This window comes from Penicillium coprophilum (genome assembly GCF_028826855.1).
Source record: "Penicillium coprophilum strain IBT 35676 chromosome Unknown utg000001l_segment0_segment0, whole genome shotgun sequence".
Taxonomy (NCBI): Eukaryota; Fungi; Ascomycota; class Eurotiomycetes; order Eurotiales; family Aspergillaceae; genus Penicillium; species Penicillium coprophilum.
In genome coordinates, this window is record NW_026622720.1 from 2,613,176 (window position 1) to 2,630,187 (window position 17,012).

A 17,012-nucleotide genomic window follows, 5' to 3' on the forward strand; every position below is an offset into this window, starting at 1 on the left:
TTTGATATATTTATATTCTTTTTTTGATATTTTTCTTTGTTGGTGATTCTGCATTTCTCATTTCATTTTTAGTACGTGGCCTGCGGGGTCAGCTGTATAGCCCCCGGACTTCGGATCAACCATGTCGTGACGGCTTTCAATTTGCGAGCTTTGCCATCATCAAACTTTCAATATGGCAGCCAACTACTGGGCATCGTCCCAGCGTCGACACTGGCTATTCTCCAGAGAGAAGCTAGCAGATATCCGTGAAGGATTACGGGAGAAGGATAAAGTTGCTCATTCGCAATTCCCGCTGCCAGATCAGCGATTGCTGAATATTTACTTTAACCAACGTAGGTGTTGTTAATATGTTCCTTGTTTTGGAACTTCCGGGCTAATCAAAATCAAAGAACTTATCAAACTCGGCAAACGCATGTCCACCAGACAGCAGGCCATTGCGACAGCACAGGTGTATCTGAAGAGATTCTATACCAAGAATGAGATTCGACAAACAAATCCATACCTTGTACTCACTACTGCCTTCTATCTTGCCTGCAAAATGGAAGAGTGCCCACAGCATATCCGTTTTGTGGTCAGCGAAGCGCGCGGTCTATGGCCCGGTAGGCATCCGTATATAAAGCCTAACCAAACCAAATGCTAACTACTCACAGAATTTATTACCCCAGATGTAGCAAAGCTTGGGGAATGCGAGTTTGCCTTGATATCCGAATTGAGCTCGCAACTCATCGTGCATCACCCTTATCGGACTTTGTCCGAACTTCAGACTGAACTATCACTTACCTCGGACGAGGTCGCTCTCGCCTGGTCGGTTATCAACGATCATTATCTGACAGATCTACCACTTCTACACCCGCCTCATGTGATTGCAATCATGGCAATCATCGTCGCCGTTGTATTTAAGCCCGCCCACCCATCCGCCTACCCTGGAACCGGGCAATCGGCTTTGGCGGGCTCTATGAGAGATGGAGGCGGCATGCAGATGCTGGCCGCTTTATCAGACAAATCCGGATCCGGTCCCCCTCCTAAAATCCAGAAGCTTATCGGCTGGCTTGCAGAAGGTGAAGTCGACATCAAAGCTGTCATCGAATGTACACAAGAGCTGGTCTCGTTGTACGAGGTGTGGGAGCAATATAGCGAGAAAAACTGCAAGGAATTGCTTGGTAGGATGGTTAAGAGCAAGAATTTGGACAAATGATGCTGTCTCGCATCCTGTACTTTAATCCAACTCTTATACATCGAGGTCTCGGTATTCCCGATAGGCAGTTGATCCACGTATGCTCACACTAGTTTTGGCGGCTTCCCCCTTTTTTTTCCAGGATATTTCTTGCAGCCTATCTATCTGGCAAGAGATGACTGCCATCAAGATTTCATGTCAGATTATAGCGGGAATCAGCTTGCAGTCTGAACACAAGCGCTGCGATGCGTCGAACTTTGAAAACATTACGATAACTGTGAGACTACTCCCTTCATATCCACCCTCCACTGTTGGAAAAATGGTGATCCAAGCTCTTCCAAAAACCTGGGAGATGCACTGTTCAGCTGTCGGAGCAGCCAGTCCTCATGGACCAGCTCGGTGTCACTTTGAACTCGAAGTTGATTCTGCGTACTCTGAGGATCAACGAACATCTGAAACGCCTTTGCTCTCTCGTTTGCATATATGTCTAGGAAGTCGGGCGACCTGCCTTCAAGAATGATTATCGCGAGGATGTCGCATAGGGCTTAGGAGTCAATCAGTCCTGTTGAACGTCCCATACTACCCACGGGCTAGTAGTGAAGTGAGTATCAAGGGCGGCATGTCATAGTTGGAATGAAGAACTAACGTTATACAGAAGAGCTGCATCTTCCGCAAGCACACATTTTCCCCTTCGGAAAATAGTAGCACTCGATTGATGGATCCGATAGAGAGCAGACATGATTACTTCTGCATTGATTGGCCTGGGACCAGGAAGCATTCTCTCCAGAAGAGACGTGATATGAGCGATTGAATTCATTTCGTCAACCAGCGTCTGGTCTTCCGGATCCAAGCCGACAGCACATCGGTACAGAGTCCGTTTTCCAGGCTCGGCAGATTCTAATGGAGTGACAATGTCCCAATGCACATTGGGGAACGCAAAATGCTCTTCCGCTACTCAGATCCAGAATCCCGTTTTGGTTTCGCGTGCTCAATCGAATTTCGCTCGGTCCCTCAATTGTCCCCGCATGTATCTCCACTGTGCATCCGTTGGAAAACTCATTCATAGTAAGATCATCTGAAGAGGTATGGATCCTAACAAGAAGAGAGATTCAGGAGGGTGGGGATTTATACTCGCTAGTGGGAAGACCGCGCCTTCCCAATCCGTGGATACCTTCATGGCAGCTTTAGGTCAGAAAAGCGTTCGACGGGATTTGCCGGTTTGACGTTTCGCTCTCTACAATCCAACAAGACATATGAAATGAAATGCTGGGTCAAGTTGAATGTACGGAGTAATTCCTGCCTATCTCTGCGATTACATGTTCGTCCACCACAATCAAGGCTTATGCTAGCTTTGCGTTAGCTTTGATCAATTTAATCCAAGGAGATCCACTTATCGCCCACGATGTTAACGTGCGTGGGAACATTAAACGCTACCTGCAGAGGTGAAGCATATTAAAGACCTGACAAATAAGGCATGCACTCCCCAACCTTGCATTCCATGTTAAAGGCACTACTCTGTATGTTGTACAATGTAGGAATAAAATGCAAGAAAGACGAAACTAAACTACCGTTCTAAATAATGCTCATAGTAAAAAAAAGTAAGAATCTAGACTTATATATTTGTCGTGCTGTCATGCAGTACAACAAGGGCCTCGACTCCGCAAATCGCGATTTCAATATCGCCCAGAGTTTTGAAACCTCCCAATATTGACAGAAGCATTTGCCACGATGTAATAGATTTCACATATTTGAAATTCAACCAGGGCTTAAAATACTTGATCGGTTACAAGTCCCTTGCGCGGTGTATCCCGGGATTGGATCGCAGATTGTTCATTGAATTACATATTTCATGCATGAGAACCCCACGATCTCGGACACCAAACAATGCACCCTACACAGACGCTGGATAGATCAGCTGCAGGATTCAAGCTTCGGGGCAACGTTTACGGGGTACAATATGTGATATATCCGACCTTGGCAGTGTGTGCGACTGCGCCTCGTGAGATGCTCCAAATAGCCAAAGGGGCGGTGAAGCCGAAAACTGGAGAGGCAGCTTACGGTGGTATGTTGTCTCTAGTAGAGTTTGGGCTTGATCCATTTTCGGTGCCGTGTAATAGACTGGAAGTTATCACTGGTGGAAGATGGAGGGTCGGCACATCATGCAACAAGGTTTATGTTCCAGTAGGCGCCGGGAGAGAGAGAAAGCAGCATATCCCAATCAGGGACAAAAGAACCAAGACAAATGGAAACGGAAATAGCTCCCAGACCAATATTGTAAAGTATATCGCCACTCGTTGAATAGTGGGAACTCACATTTGATTATCATTCGGTCGCATCAATATGTGGTGAGTCACGGGTAGGCAATGCTACCCAGCGAGAAGGCGAGGAGGCGCCTTAGGCCCCTGCCCTAGTCCGGATTCCGCATTGATGAACTCCGATTTGGAAGGGTGTGAGCTGATAAAGTAGGATCTCAAGGTCCACTGCCAATAATAAGCGGGTTCATCTGCATCTAGGGCTGTGTGTGTCTCGAGACACAACAAGGTTTTCTTTAGGGGGTCTCTGCGCTGCGTGTCGAAGGATTGGGGAATTCGCATGGGGAAGCCGATCAGAGTAAGATCAGCGCCGATTTGGGCACCCTATAGGGGGGAGAATAGAGGGGAATGTACCCGGAGTACCTGGAAAGGCAAAGCCAATGCACAGCCTGCAGCTAAATCCGAAGGGCTGAGAAGGAAAATTTCAGTCCCAATTTACCTTTCCGGACATCTTTGATAACCACCGGACAGTTCATCTCGGCAACGTCGGATCTATCAGAGACAAATTCCAGTATGTAACAATCGTCATTGTCCTCTCCAGTTAGTATAGGCATTAGAGAAAAGATCTGGTAACGTTCCAATTGACGTCAGGTTTTTGAAGTATTTTGGTGGGCCGTTGAAGGGTCCATTTTTGGAGGATCTGCGGGTTCTGATTGGTTCAAAGACTATTGCCACTCTGTTAGCGCTTCGGTCTGGTTGGTGCGTCGATGTAAGTGTCTTCCCACATCTGACATTACAGAACTGTAATTCTTCATATAAAACACCCGATCAATCCTCCTAAATGGTAAGAACTCGTAAATACAGTACCCGTACCAATCCCCATAACACACCCCTCCCCTCTTTTTCTCCTTCGCCTCTTCCCACACACTCTTCTCATCCTTCCTTCAATCTCGATCTTTCCTATATTTTTCTATTTTCTATATTTTTTTCTGTAACTTTCTTATATTCTTACTTTCGAGTAACTTCTCACACAATGTCTGCCTACTTCTATAACCAACACCAGCAGCACCAGCAACACCCTCATGGTGCTCACATGCAGTCGGCAACAAATACCCACCATGGTCGCTCGCGTCGTGCCCCAAAGATGGCCTCGCAGAATGCTCAGCGTCAATTCCGAGGAGTCAAGAGTATGCGGGAATTGGCGGAGGCTCCGGCTGTGACAGCCTTCCGTGCAAGATTCGAGGCTGGTCGATCTTTTGATCTGGATGATGACCTCGAGTTTTGCCCGGGTCTCCTGACTGAAGATGATGTACGTTTTGATCGGCGAATTTTTCGAGCCCCCTTATCCATCAACCCCCTTGAAGATCACCTCAATTCATTTTTTGGATAAAACATCAAGGGGACAGTCTTGCTGACTTTGATCTGTAGCTGCACTCCATCCACTCCGCTTCCGACCGCTCTTCTCTCTCCAGCGGCTCCCCAGACACCTCACCCCTGCAGCACCAAATCCAACCGGTGCAGCAGGTGACACCATCCATCTCTTTGTCCCCCGCTCAAACCAACTCATACGTTCACTCTGGTGTTGCCGGCAACCCTAATCATGTCAACTACCAGCAGCAGCAACCTGCGAACCGGACCCGCAAGGTCATTCCGATTGTTAACCCCTCGACCGGAATGACTCTGTCGAGCCCTCCTTCATCGATCACGCCCGCGATGATGCAGAATGCTCAGCGTCGATGGTAAGGGTGCCATCTGCCAAAGTCGTAGGCTGGCACCCTACATCTCCATTCGTCCATTGCACGTCCGTTATTTAAGCTGTTCTGCATCATCCGGGTCCCTCAATCGCAGGTCATAATGTTTCTTTTTTTTCTCCACTTGCATTCTTGTTCGATACGTTTATTGCATTCGACACGACACAATCTGGAAAAATATTTGTTATACGAACACGGCGACAAAAAAAATCATCAAAATTCGAAAACAAAAAACCGACCTGTACATACACTCTCCTCTTCGCCGATTACGACCACCTTCGCCTCATATTCTAGATCCTTTGCGATACTCTTAGCTTGTTGCGAGCGACGGCGCCTGCGATTCAATACCTTGCATCCTTTTCCTACGATACCTCTTTCGTCTCTCAGGGAGGGACGAATACTTTCTTCGGCCTATGTTTCTTTTTTTGTTTTTTTCCCGGTCGGGCCACCGATGATGTACAGAACACACGTGCAGTGACATTGCTACTTGACGTTGCATGTCCATGACCTTTGGAGTTGATTTTACCTTTTTCTTCTTATGGGAGGGTTTTGCGTGCAAACGACTTTGCCAGATACACCTACGCTGTGGCAACTTTCTTTATTTTCTTTCTACGATCTCTTTGTTTGGGTTTTTTTTACCGGGGCGGGAATGGATATCATTTTCAAGGATCTAGAGGCGGAAACGATACACGTCTGCATTGCTTGGGCACTGTTGAATATCTTGGGCTGTTTTTTATTGCTTTGTTACCTGCTACTTTTCTCATCTTTTACGGATTGTTTCTCTGTACATCGAACTTGGGGATTGGTGAACAACGCTTCCTTGCCACTGGTATGTGGTTGGTTGGGTCTGGTAGCGAAACCATGGGATGGGAGTTGTTTCTGTTTGACATCGATATCCTTGGGGGTCTCTCGCGGTGTGCGAGTCTAGACCAATATGCACTTAAAATGCTTTCATTTCTACTCTCCTTTCATCTCTCTTCCTTTGGCTCTGTATCTCTTATATCTTCTTTTTAGGGAACTCCCGGAGAGTTATGGCATTAATTTTTGCGTAGAGTTCGACCACATCTTGTCTTAATAACTTGGGGCTCTGGCATTACAATGTAGATTGGATGGGTTTGCTTGCACCAGGGGTTTTCTTGGGTGGCATATAGATGCGTCTTCAAGCATTCTGTTCCGAGCCATCCATTCTACTGCCGAACGGAGCTCATCTCATATTGATGCTGTTTCAGTCTGGATCTTTGAATTGTTTGGGGCAGTATAATTCAAGTTCAGCAATTAGTATTCTATGTTTCGTTTGGCCTGTCTTTGCAAACCCGACCAATGTTAGATATAGTGTCATGAGCGGTGCTTGAAGACATGTAAGAATATATATATGGAGGGGATGGACATTTGGCAGGAATGAGGCTAACCTACAAGCCTTACGTCTCTTAAATTATAAACCGATCACACATGTATAATCAGATCTTTAATCAACCTGGTCCCACTCAGCGACTTGATCGGCCGAAGATCAATGGTGTTCATCAATGGAGTTCTACAGGGCACGGAATACTCCATGTGCCAACACGAAATGCCATTCTAGACAGAGAAGGAAATCTCTAGAAAATCAAAAAACCCACAGTCAACATGTCACAGAGAGATCTCTGTAGCCTCTCCAATATGTTTCAAGTGCGTTGTACAGCCTACATGATTGGGCTCCTACCCGCTGGCCCTCGTTTCAGGATCAACAAACGACATCCTCACACTCCACAGGGCTTAAGGTCTCTTAGTGTCATTCCCACGCGCCCAGGGGAATCCCCCCACTTATCTAAGACGTGTAGTAACAGACAAATTACAGAGTGCTCCTGCTATTCCATACATGGATATTTCCGTACTCCATGCGCTTCCGAGGCCCCCTTACCTCCTGACATACGGAGTATAGGTTCTGGTCTGAGACTGACGGCGTCTGCTGTGAAGCATGCCCAGCTTGGGCCAAGGGCTTTGCAATGCAGCACTTACCTCCGATAGGTGGATGTGCAGGACAGAAACAAACGCTTGCACTACAATATACGTACTACTGTCGGGTCGTGCTTGCATTTTTGTTTTCTGCACATATGAAGTTTCACTTTGTCTCGTCCTGTCGTTGTGATATTGTTTTATCTCATTGTTTTCTTCTCTTCATTGTACACATTGTCTTCTCTTTCCTTTTTCCATTCTTAGCTGCAGGTATTCGAGTCAGGACTACTGCCTGCTGACGTTCATTTTGGGACATTGCCATTGTCCTCCCATTCATTCAGAACAAGTCTGCCCTTACAGATCTGCAGAGCTGCCGAAAATTTACCTTTTTTTGGTCCTGTCTTGTTTTGTCTCTTATTCTTGTGTTTCTTGTCCATTGCATTCTTTAGTATCATATCCGCAGGCCGGCCCTGATCTAATCACTCCTTTCTTTCGATTTTGATATCCCCAGTTGGGGCTTTGGGCAACATGAAACTCATTCTTTTTCTTGCTGTTTTCTCTTCGTTGAGCTTTAATGCTCTTTCCATGCCCGTGGCTCCTCTAAACCATCTTCAAGGCCGGTCCTTCAAGGTGGAGAGAGTCAAGCGCAATGGCGACGTTGCCCATGGACCTGCGGCACTGCGCAAGGCGTACCGCAAGTTCGGAATTGATGAAACAACCCTCAATGGTGTGGATGTGAGCGATTTCCAGCCTTTCGACACTAAGCATACCACTACCGCCTCTGTGAAAGTTGCAAAGGAAGATGCGGTGAATTCTGAACAGACGGGCGCTGTGGATGCGACTTCTGTTGATGGAGATGTGGAATTCGTCTCCCCGGTCAATATTGGAGGCCAAACCTTCGATATGAATTTTGACAGCGGTTCTGCTGATATGTAAGTTTTGTGCTGACATTCTCTTGGAAGCTTGGCCTAGCGATATCTTTTTATGTTCCAGTTTGCAGAATATTCCAAGCTAACCAATTGCCATATAGGTGGGTGCTGAGCTCGAAACTTCCAAAGTCACTGCGAAGCAGCCGAGAAGTGTATGAACCGAGCAAGTCCTCCAGTTTTGAAGAACTCAACAACAGCACATTCAAGATCAAGTACGGCGACTCATCGTATGCCACCGGGGAAGTAGGCAAGGATGATGTCTCAATTGGCGGTGTCAAAGTCGCTGGGCAATCGTTCGGCCTTGCGACGGATATCTCGCAAACATTTGCAGAGGACACCAAGTCTAATGGAATCGTCGGCCTCGGTTTCTCTTCAATCAACACCGTCATGCCAGTTTCACAGCATACGTTTTTCGACAATGTCGCCCACAGCCTCAGCGAGCCAGTATTCACCGTTCGACTGCTCAGCAACGGCGTCGGCGAGTATGAATTTGGAACCGTTGATCATAGCAAGTATCGAGGCGTCATGGCCAACGTCAGTGTCGATTCATCCAAAGGGTTCTGGCAGTTTGACTCGACACAATATGCCATAGGAGGAGGCCCCTTGCACCCGATCATCAACGCACCCTCCGCCATTGCTGACACTGGCACCTCGCTCATGCTGGCTAGCCCTGATGTTGCGGAGGCGTACTATAAGCAAGTCGATGGCGCTATATTCGCCAATAATGCCAACGGGTACATCTTCCCCTGCACTTCAAGCTTGCCCAGCCTATCCGTTGCGATTGGGGCTGGTTATTCGGCCACCATCCCTGGATCTTTCATGAATTGGTCTGAGGTTGGGACCAATACAACTACTGGTGAAACATGTAAGATTCTTTCTTTTCCGTTCAAGCTTCTTTTGAGGTATGAGTTCTGAGCTAATCTTTCTTCGTTGATAGTGTGCTATGGGGGCGTTCAGTCGAGCGGAAGTTCAAGCATGGCAATCTATGGCGATGTGTTCTTGAAGGCACTGTTTGTGGTCTTTGATCAACGCGGTCCTTCTCTGGGATTCGCGGCGCCTGCTTAAAGCAAAATATTCTCAGATCTCTCAGCTTCTCAAGTTGTGTGATGATGTACAGATTAGAAAAATGAAACCCATAATTCGATTTTTTCATGTGTTGGCATGCAGTGAGGAACATTTGCCATTCATATGCACAAAAATAGTACGAACTTGGAAATTTTGATTTCTTCATATTCTCATGGGTATGCGTTTAGTTTTATTTTTCTCAGATATACCGAACACCTCCACATCCCTTACCGAACAGTAGCATTAGTCAAGCTCTTAACAGTACAAACACCACCAGAGGCAGCAACCAGCTTTCCAAGAGCAGGCTTGCCCTCCTGTCCATGGACAGAAGGAACGGCGCTGCTATCAAAGGCAACCTCACGGTCGGCAGTAGTAGTGAAACCCGGCTGGAAAGTCTCCCAGACCTTCTTCTTGGGGTTAAGCTGCTTCTCAGGCTGACCATCGTTCCAGCCCTCGAAGCTGATACGCTCACCGGCAGGGGCATCGGCAGGAGGGTTAACGAGCTCGACAGGACCGGCGTGCGAGTCCTCGCCCTCCGCAACACGCGGGGACGCAGCGAGAACCATAGCGCAGGACTTGACGCCACGCATGGTCACAGGCTTCAGGTTGCACACGGCAACGATCTTGCGGCCCTGCATCTCCTCGAGCGGGATCAACCCATTCAGTCCAGAGCACACGGTTCGCACGGTCTTGCCAGTCTCCTCGTCGAGAGAGGTGTTGTCGCTGCCCGGGGCATCGCCGCAGTCGATCGTGGACACGTACAACGAGTCCGCGTTGGGGTGGTTGATCGCGCGAAGGATGTGTCCGACGCGCAGGTCAATCAGTGATGGGGCCGGGGGAGCAGCGGGGGCAGGAGCAGGCTTGGGGGCTTTCTCCTTCTTCTCCTTCTTCTCCTTCTTCTCCTTCTTGTTGGTTTTCACGGGGGCGCCGTCGGCGCCGACCTGGGTCTGGGCTTTGGCGGCTTGCTCAGCCTTACCTTGGCCGATGACGAGGGGCTTGGACTCGTTGTTGGAATCTGGGTTCTGGGCGTTGGCCTTCTCACGCTTCTTGCGCTCCTTCTCCTCCTTAGGGTCGACGGGCTTGGGGACGAACTTGACGTCGTTCAGGTCGATGGCGATCTTCTCCTCCTCGGGGATCTGGAGCGAGAACAGGCGGCCATTCTGCACGAAGTCGACGTGACGCACGATATGGTGGTAGCCCTTTTCTCCGGTGCGCTGTTCGGGAGTCCATTTCTCGACGAGGGGGCGAGGAGAGCGTAGATGGCAATATCGGCGACCGAGGGCTTCGCGCCGAGGAGGGTGGTGCGGGTGGCCAGGTGGATGTTCAGCTGTTCGAGGATTCCGGCAGTGACGTCCTTCTCGTCATTGGCGAGAGAAGTCTTCAGGCCGGAGACGGTGTTGAGCCATTGCTTGATGTCGGCTTCCTCTGCCTCACTGAAGGTGACTTGAGGGAAGATCTTGGCCGAGGCGTGGAGGTAATCGGGCTCGGTCGAATCGGGAGAGACTACAGCGGGATACGACCGGTAGAGAAGAGAGAGGAGAGAGGTCTCGGGAGCTGCTGCCGTCGCCATGGTGTATGTTCGTAGAGGGGTTGGGAGTGGAAGAAAAGAAAATCGAGGAGGGGCACGGATTTGTGTCAGGACCCGCGGGGTTGTCAGTCGGGCCCGCAATAGGGTCGACCTGAGAGAATTCAATTTGACGACGATCCCTTTTCTATAGGGATCTGGTGCAATTACTTGTTTTATTTAATATTCAAGCAATCGCCCTTGGATGCTCCTTTTTTCCTGGCCGTGCTGCGTATGCTGACTCAGCGGCTGCCAGGGCTCCGGGGTCCCGTGGGCCCATACACTACTGACTTTGGGACTGTTAGAGATCAAGTGAACAAGCAAATAGCTATCAGATCCCCGTCATACATAGCCCCAACCAGGAACTATGCTGTGGAATTGCAACTTTAATTTGGATACAAATAAATTCCCTTTTTGTGGGCATTCGGGTCTGCTAGTTGAGCTCTGGCTTCTAACATGATAGGAAATTCCTAGTCTTGTTTCACTACGGCCCATCGACTACAGTGTATCAAGCAATGGATAAGCAATTGAGCAAGCGAAAGAACTTTCAACCTCAACTCATACCGGGCGAGTCTTCCATTTGACATGTATGTCTGCAGCCAACGTCTGCTGCCGTGCTGTCTTACCTTCGCTCATTTCAATATCTGGGTTGGCACCAGCTTTGGCAAGCATCTTGATGACATCCTTATTGCCCACATCAATCGCCTTCAGCAGAGCAGTTTGCCCTTTGCTAGTTTGCTTGTTGATGTCGAGTCGCTTCGATTCTAGCAAAAGTTCCACTGTCTGTTGCTGATTAAGACAAACAGCAATCATTAATGGAAATGCATCCCTTGGACCCAGATTGGGATCTATTCTATCCTGCGCTAGGAGGAGACGAGTTATATCATAGTTGTTGGCGGCAATGCAGCGACAAAGCGGTGTCACCCCTTGGTTGTCTTGAGAATTGATATCGACCTCGTCTGGCATGCGGACAGCTTTCTTAGCAAATTTCAGAACGACCGATACATTACATTCACAACTTGCCGCAATGCTCAGTGGCGTACAGCCATCATTGTCGCGTTCGTCAATTTCGACTCTTGGATCTGCAAGAAGAACGTCAAGCAGAGTATCCCGATCACTTGACTTGAAGCTGTATCGCTCAAATAGCATACGCAAGGGTGTGCAACCGCGCGCGTCTTTTGCACTGGGGTCTGCGCCTGCTTCCAGCAATGCCTGCACGATTCTGGGTTGATAATGCAGACATGCCAAATGAAGCATCGAATTCATTTCTGATAGGGTGCCCACAGCATTCGGGTCAGCTCCATGGGCAAGTAGCAGTTTGACATCCCGGTACGCCCTCTCTTGTTTCTCATGTGCAACATCCAGAGCCAATCTACGGTTCATATAGGGGTATGTCGATGATTCGATTACATGACACATCCAAGAAGAGCCGTCGCCAAAACGATAGTTCGGGTCAACTCCCCACTTCAAGCAGTTTTCAATCGATCTCCAGTCATCTTTCTCATGGCTTCTCCAACTTTCATATAGGGTTTTTTGGATGAGCTTTCCTAATGCGCATCCGAGGAAGCCATCCTTAGAAACTAATAGCTGTATCAAGTTGGCATTTCTCTTGTTAACCATGTAATACAGTCCATTCTGGCGTTCAATCCACGCCGTCTCCGGGGCATCAGAGAGTACTTCGATTGCCTTGATAAATGATTCTTTCTTATTCCTTCGCAGGCTTCGTTCAAATGCACGCAAGTCCTGCATACCTCGCTGGCAAAGATATCCAATTAAAAAGCGATAGAGACCCCGATTTGCTCGTCAAAGATTGTGAATCTCGTTGTCTGATAGCTCACGTCCAATAAGCAGCATCAGCTCAATGGGTAGGTCAAGAATTGATTTCGCCCCAAGTTGTGATCGCCAATTTTGCTCCAGTAGGGGCGAGGCTAGATCAGCTATTTTTTGAATCGCTTTTTTCACTCGGTGCTCCTTGTGCGTCCATACTCTTGGAAAGCAGGCGGGATTATGGTTCAATTGAGCAGTATATCTTGCGAAGGTAGAACTTGACTTATAATTCTGCGCAATAAATGCAACCAAAGCTCTCTGGTCGGGATGCACAAGAGCTGTCCACGATTTCTTGGTTTGAAAGAAGGCATCGAGAAGGTGGGCTAAACGAATCGCTTCTGCTGGCAGTTTTGGAAGACTCGGTGTATTTGATTTCGTCATCTTGCCTGATAGTATTTCTGCGCTTTCTAACCGTTGTAAAGGCTGCTAGGGGTGGTGAGTCTGATCATGATCCTATCCGAACTCTATAAAGAGATTGTGGTCATCATGTAGTAATGCAAGGCTATTCTTAATTGTACTTTTTATACTTTTTTCTCTGAATATATTAGAATTTGCCAGCAATTAGATTGAGAAAGTATGTTATAGGCTTACATGTTCCAACAATGCTCTAGTAGCTAGCATCTAGGGGCCTGAATCAATATAGCAACGAAGAGCAAGAATTTGGGTAATACTATCTCTTTTCTTTTTGGTCCCTGCTTTTCTTCTTTTTTTCCCCTCATTTTTGCTTGTTCAGGAGTGGACAGGCTTTTCAAGATTGATGTTAGCCCGAAAGATCGTTTTTGTGCTGTCAGATCTGTGCTATCTGGACATTATGGACAACCATAGTCATTCTGAGCCTATAGGCAAGGGTTGTCTATAATGGCAGCTCGATATCGTAATCACTAAATCTGGGTATTCAACAGTAAATGAAAGACCTTGGCCATATGCCAGGTCTTATCATTTTATGCATAATACCACTCCGGGAGGGGCTTAGATGTGTAAAATGTAATGTATGTACTCCGTATGTATACAACATACGAAGGATTCCAGTGTTTTTCCTAAACAGCATTAGCGTAGTCCTATTATCTCCCTATGATTGGTCAGTTGAACGACACTAAAATGAGTCATAATGAGTCGGGGAACCAGTGGACAGCCAGCCAATCATGTGCTGCTTACTGTGGGCCCAGGTAGTGCTGCGGTTCATCTCCTGGGCTTCCCCATCCTTTTATATGGCCTGGCCTTGTCCTTCAATTTCTTCCTCAGGACTCCCACAGAGTCTACCCCTATACACAGTTACCCTAGGGTACCTTCTTCATCATTCCCGTATAGAGCGTCACGGGTCTGCAAAGGCCCGTCTAAGAAATCCAGCGATGTCCGCCTGCAGTTGTTCCAGCGCCGCGGCAGCGATCCAGACCTCTTTCCACTGGTTCCAACCCGCCCAGCACCGGCACGCAGGAACGCCATCAAGGGCCTGCTGAATATTCGCCATGGGCAAATCTTCAACCGTACAGCGATAACGACCTCTTCTCATCGCTGGCACCGCCGTTGGAAGTCTTTCCCTCGACTGTGCCAGTCTGTCAATCCTTTGATACCCTCACGCACGAGTCGGCACTTTGGACAGAACCCGATCTGTCCTTTGCCGATACCGATTGGAATTTCATATCTGTGGATCATTCGACGCCTTACCCTCCTGGCTATGATGGTGGAGATGTCCCCGTCATGGACCTTGGGTATGGGTCTGTCTCTGCTTTCAACTCTCTTTCGGATTCAGGATCAATCGAGAACCAACAATATGTTTCTGCGTCTCTTGCTCCTAGTTCCGCCAATTCGCTAGGTAGGATTATATTCCTCCCTCAAATCTGAACGGAGTCTAGTTTCTAACGATTACACAAGATGGCCACTCGCATCCCTCCCCTGTCTCTCAATTCCCTGCTCCCGTGTCAACTTCTTTGTCCAGTCCCGCTACCTCACATGGCGATGATGCTCCAGGCCGCGTGAATTCATCACGGGTGGAAAAGCGCAAGCTAAACACCCTCGCGGCGCGGAGATGTCGACAGAGACGCGTGGATCGGATGAAGGAACTGGAAGCCGAGTTGGAGAAGGTCCGACAGGAAAGAGATGATTGGAGACTTAAATGTTCGAAGCTAGAAGGCGAAACGGATGCTTTGAAGGGTCTTCTGACTCGCAAAAACAGGGATACATAGTTGGAAACTCAACATTGGAGCTGGTCTCTCAAATGAATTCAATTGGTTTTTGGATATGTGTCTACCCCTATTTCGTATTACATTAAGGATCTGTGATGAGCATTATTCGTAGAGTTGGGTGGAAATGCAGATTTGTCGACATCGGGCACCCCCGCAGGGTGGCTCTTCCTAGGTCACATAAATCGTCGACTGTGCATCTCCTGCAGCAAATGACAGGCAGAGAGGTCTTGGGTGATCTCTTATCCGGACGGTTGCCTTCGTGGGGGTTCGCCGAGGGTATTCACTAGTCCAAGTTCCGCTCAACCGATGTCACACATCATATTGAATTACGACTTTGGGACTTTGTGTTCTATTTGTGTAACATTTTCATACCTCAATTACATCTCATTTTGTTTCCAAAAGCAGACTCCATTCCTCGGTCCGTTTGACAACGCCCCCAACAAACTCACCCATCGACACGAGACCCATAATGAGAGCTGTACGATTCCATGGACGAGGCGATATCCGTGTTGACGAAGTAGAAGAGCCGATTTGTGGTGAAGGCCAGGTCAAGGCAAGCTTAGCATTACTAGTAGCTTTCGTAATGTTACCTCCTGCAGAGTCTCTAACGGTCCTTGATGTCAACAGATTCGACCTGCCTTTGTTGGAATATGTGGCAGTGGTAAGCCACACGCTCAACAGTCATCGTTGGGTAGTCATCTCTAATTCAACCTAGATATTCACGAGTATCTTGCTGGCCCATCGCTTATCCCTACCACCCCGCATCCATTGACCGGCGAAAAGTTGCCGACCACTCTGGGACATGAGTTTAGTGGCACAGTCGAACAGGTCGGCTCAGGCGTTACAGGTTTGAAGGCTGGGGATCGGGTTGCGGTCATCCCTAACCAATTTGACGACACGTGTCCGAGCTGTTCCATAGGCAGGTTCAATATCTGCGAGAACTTGGGATTTATCGGGTTCAGCAGTAAGCCATGGTATGACCTATAGCCAGGTCACAATATTGACAGTCAGAAGGCCAGGCAGGTGGTTTATCGGACCACATAGTCGTGGACAGCAAACATGCGATTCTGTTACCCGACTCCATCCCCCTCGATATTGGTGGTAAGAATAGATTTCCCCGTTTCAAATTGTGCTCGACTTGTTTCAGTTCTGATGATAGGGTGGATATACAGCCCTGGTGGAACCTCTTGCCGTCGCATGGCACGCCGTAAGCCGCTGTACCTTGCAGACAAATGATACAGCACTGGTTGTTGGTGCTGGACCAATCGGTCTGGCCATTGTCCAGGTACTAAAAGCGAAAGGTATTACATCGATTATTGCTGTGGAAGTTTCTGAGCGACGACGCGAATTCGCCCTGGCCCAGGGCGCCACCGAAGTCCTTAATCCCCTTGAAGTAGATGCGGTTGCGCAGGTACGCGCCTTGACAGGGAACGTGGGTGCAGCTGTTGCATTCGAGTGCTCTGGGGTTCAGGCTGGACTCGATACTGCGATGGCTGGACTTCGTGTACGCGGGACAACGGTCATCGTTTCCTTGTGGGAACAGAAGCCTATTCTCGATCCTCTTACTGTTGTGCTTCAGGAAAAGCATATAATAGGGGCTTTTGTTTATGATATTGGGGACTTTGAGGCTGTGATTGACGCCATTGCTTCCGGTATGCTTGGCCGCTACCCTATCTATTGTCTTGACTTCCTAATCGGGTAGGTGCCCTCTGCTGACCTTTTGCTTCTTTGGTACAGGTACTCTCCAGCCTCGCCCGATGATAACTAGTAAGATCCGAATGGAGGACGTGGATGAGAAGGGATTCAAAGCTCTCATCGAGGGGAGAGATAAACATGTAAAGATCCTGGTTGATATTTCTGCCTGAATGCGGTTTAGCTCATACGTCTTGGTATCTCTACGGTGTATTTCAATGAATTTCGCTCTTCGTGAATTAGTCTCCATAGTTACCCCGACTATGCGCCAAGTTTTATACATCCTGGCCACGCGAGATGATCGGGTAACCGGGGGCCAAGTCGGATATTCTTGCCTGAGCTGCACCTTTTCGGCTGAGCCGATTGGAGCCCTGAAAATAATAGCAACCTGGGAAGTACGGAGTCATCATAATGAGTTGACCTTGGAGGCGATGTGCATATCTTATTCATTAGGTATCATCGTTCAATCCCAAACAGAATTAGCTATACTAGATTCCACAAAGAAAAAATTCAAGAGAATCTTTAAATAGAACTTTCCTCTCATAACTTCTAAGAGTGCAATTTTAAACCCTAAGGTAGAAGTGATCAACTACCCTTACGAGCATTTAAAATCACCAGTGCCTTGATCTACCCTGTACTCGGT

At 48.1% G+C, this 17,012-nt stretch overlaps 8 protein-coding genes across 8 annotated transcripts; 5 read left to right on the top strand and 3 right to left on the bottom strand.

The window, feature by feature from the left end:
* Window positions 1-172: 172 nt before the first annotated feature.
* Window positions 173-1,195, top strand: ssn8 (cyclin-dependent protein serine/threonine kinase regulator SSN8; the record flags this gene model as incomplete). The annotated part of the gene is made up of 3 exons (XM_056672145.1): window positions 173-332; window positions 390-599; window positions 651-1,195. The coding sequence occupies 3 exons, from the start codon at window positions 173-175 to the stop codon at window positions 1,193-1,195; spliced, it is 915 nt and encodes a 304-aa protein (XP_056537718.1).
* A 2,345-nt stretch (window positions 1,196-3,540) lies between these two features.
* Window positions 3,541-3,937, bottom strand: N7500_001000 (uncharacterized protein; the record flags this gene model as incomplete). Its single annotated transcript, XM_056672146.1, has 2 exons — window positions 3,541-3,810; window positions 3,926-3,937. 2 exons carry the CDS (start codon window positions 3,935-3,937, stop codon window positions 3,541-3,543), a joined length of 282 nt encoding a protein of 93 aa, XP_056537719.1.
* A 522-nt stretch (window positions 3,938-4,459) lies between these two features.
* On the top strand, window positions 4,460-5,169 carry N7500_001001 (DUF4452 domain-containing protein; the record flags this gene model as incomplete). The annotated part of the gene is made up of 2 exons (XM_056672147.1): window positions 4,460-4,735; window positions 4,855-5,169. 2 exons carry the CDS (start codon window positions 4,460-4,462, stop codon window positions 5,167-5,169), a joined length of 591 nt encoding a protein of 196 aa, XP_056537720.1.
* Window positions 5,170-7,637: 2,468 nt separating this feature from the next.
* N7500_001002 (pepsin-like aspartic protease) lies at window positions 7,638-9,103 on the top strand (the record flags this gene model as incomplete). The annotated part of the gene is made up of 3 exons (XM_056672148.1): window positions 7,638-8,041; window positions 8,140-8,903; window positions 8,976-9,103. 3 exons carry the CDS (start codon window positions 7,638-7,640, stop codon window positions 9,101-9,103), a joined length of 1,296 nt encoding a protein of 431 aa, XP_056537721.1.
* Window positions 9,104-9,330: 227 nt separating this feature from the next.
* Window positions 9,331-10,673, bottom strand: N7500_001003 (putative cofactor for methionyl- and glutamyl-tRNA synthetases; the record flags this gene model as incomplete). The annotated part of the gene is made up of 2 exons (XM_056672149.1): window positions 9,331-10,317; window positions 10,380-10,673. 2 exons carry the CDS (start codon window positions 10,671-10,673, stop codon window positions 9,331-9,333), a joined length of 1,281 nt encoding a protein of 426 aa, XP_056537722.1.
* A 552-nt stretch (window positions 10,674-11,225) lies between these two features.
* N7500_001004 (ankyrin repeat domain-containing protein) lies at window positions 11,226-12,050 on the bottom strand (the record flags this gene model as incomplete). The annotated part of the gene is made up of 1 exon (XM_056672150.1): window positions 11,226-12,050. The coding sequence occupies one exon, from the start codon at window positions 12,048-12,050 to the stop codon at window positions 11,226-11,228; it is 825 nt and encodes a 274-aa protein (XP_056537723.1).
* Window positions 12,051-13,859: 1,809 nt separating this feature from the next.
* N7500_001005 (bZIP transcription factor JlbA/IDI-4) lies at window positions 13,860-14,677 on the top strand (the record flags this gene model as incomplete). The annotated part of the gene is made up of 2 exons (XM_056672151.1): window positions 13,860-14,307; window positions 14,367-14,677. Coding segments are annotated over 2 exons (759 nt in total), but the record flags the coding sequence as incomplete, so codon positions are not given.
* A 469-nt stretch (window positions 14,678-15,146) lies between these two features.
* On the top strand, window positions 15,147-16,542 carry N7500_001006 (2,3-butanediol dehydrogenase; the record flags this gene model as incomplete). The annotated part of the gene is made up of 5 exons (XM_056672152.1): window positions 15,147-15,338; window positions 15,404-15,641; window positions 15,689-15,778; window positions 15,850-16,329; window positions 16,415-16,542. The coding sequence occupies 5 exons, from the start codon at window positions 15,147-15,149 to the stop codon at window positions 16,540-16,542; spliced, it is 1,128 nt and encodes a 375-aa protein (XP_056537725.1).
* Window positions 16,543-17,012: the final 470 nt, after the last annotated feature.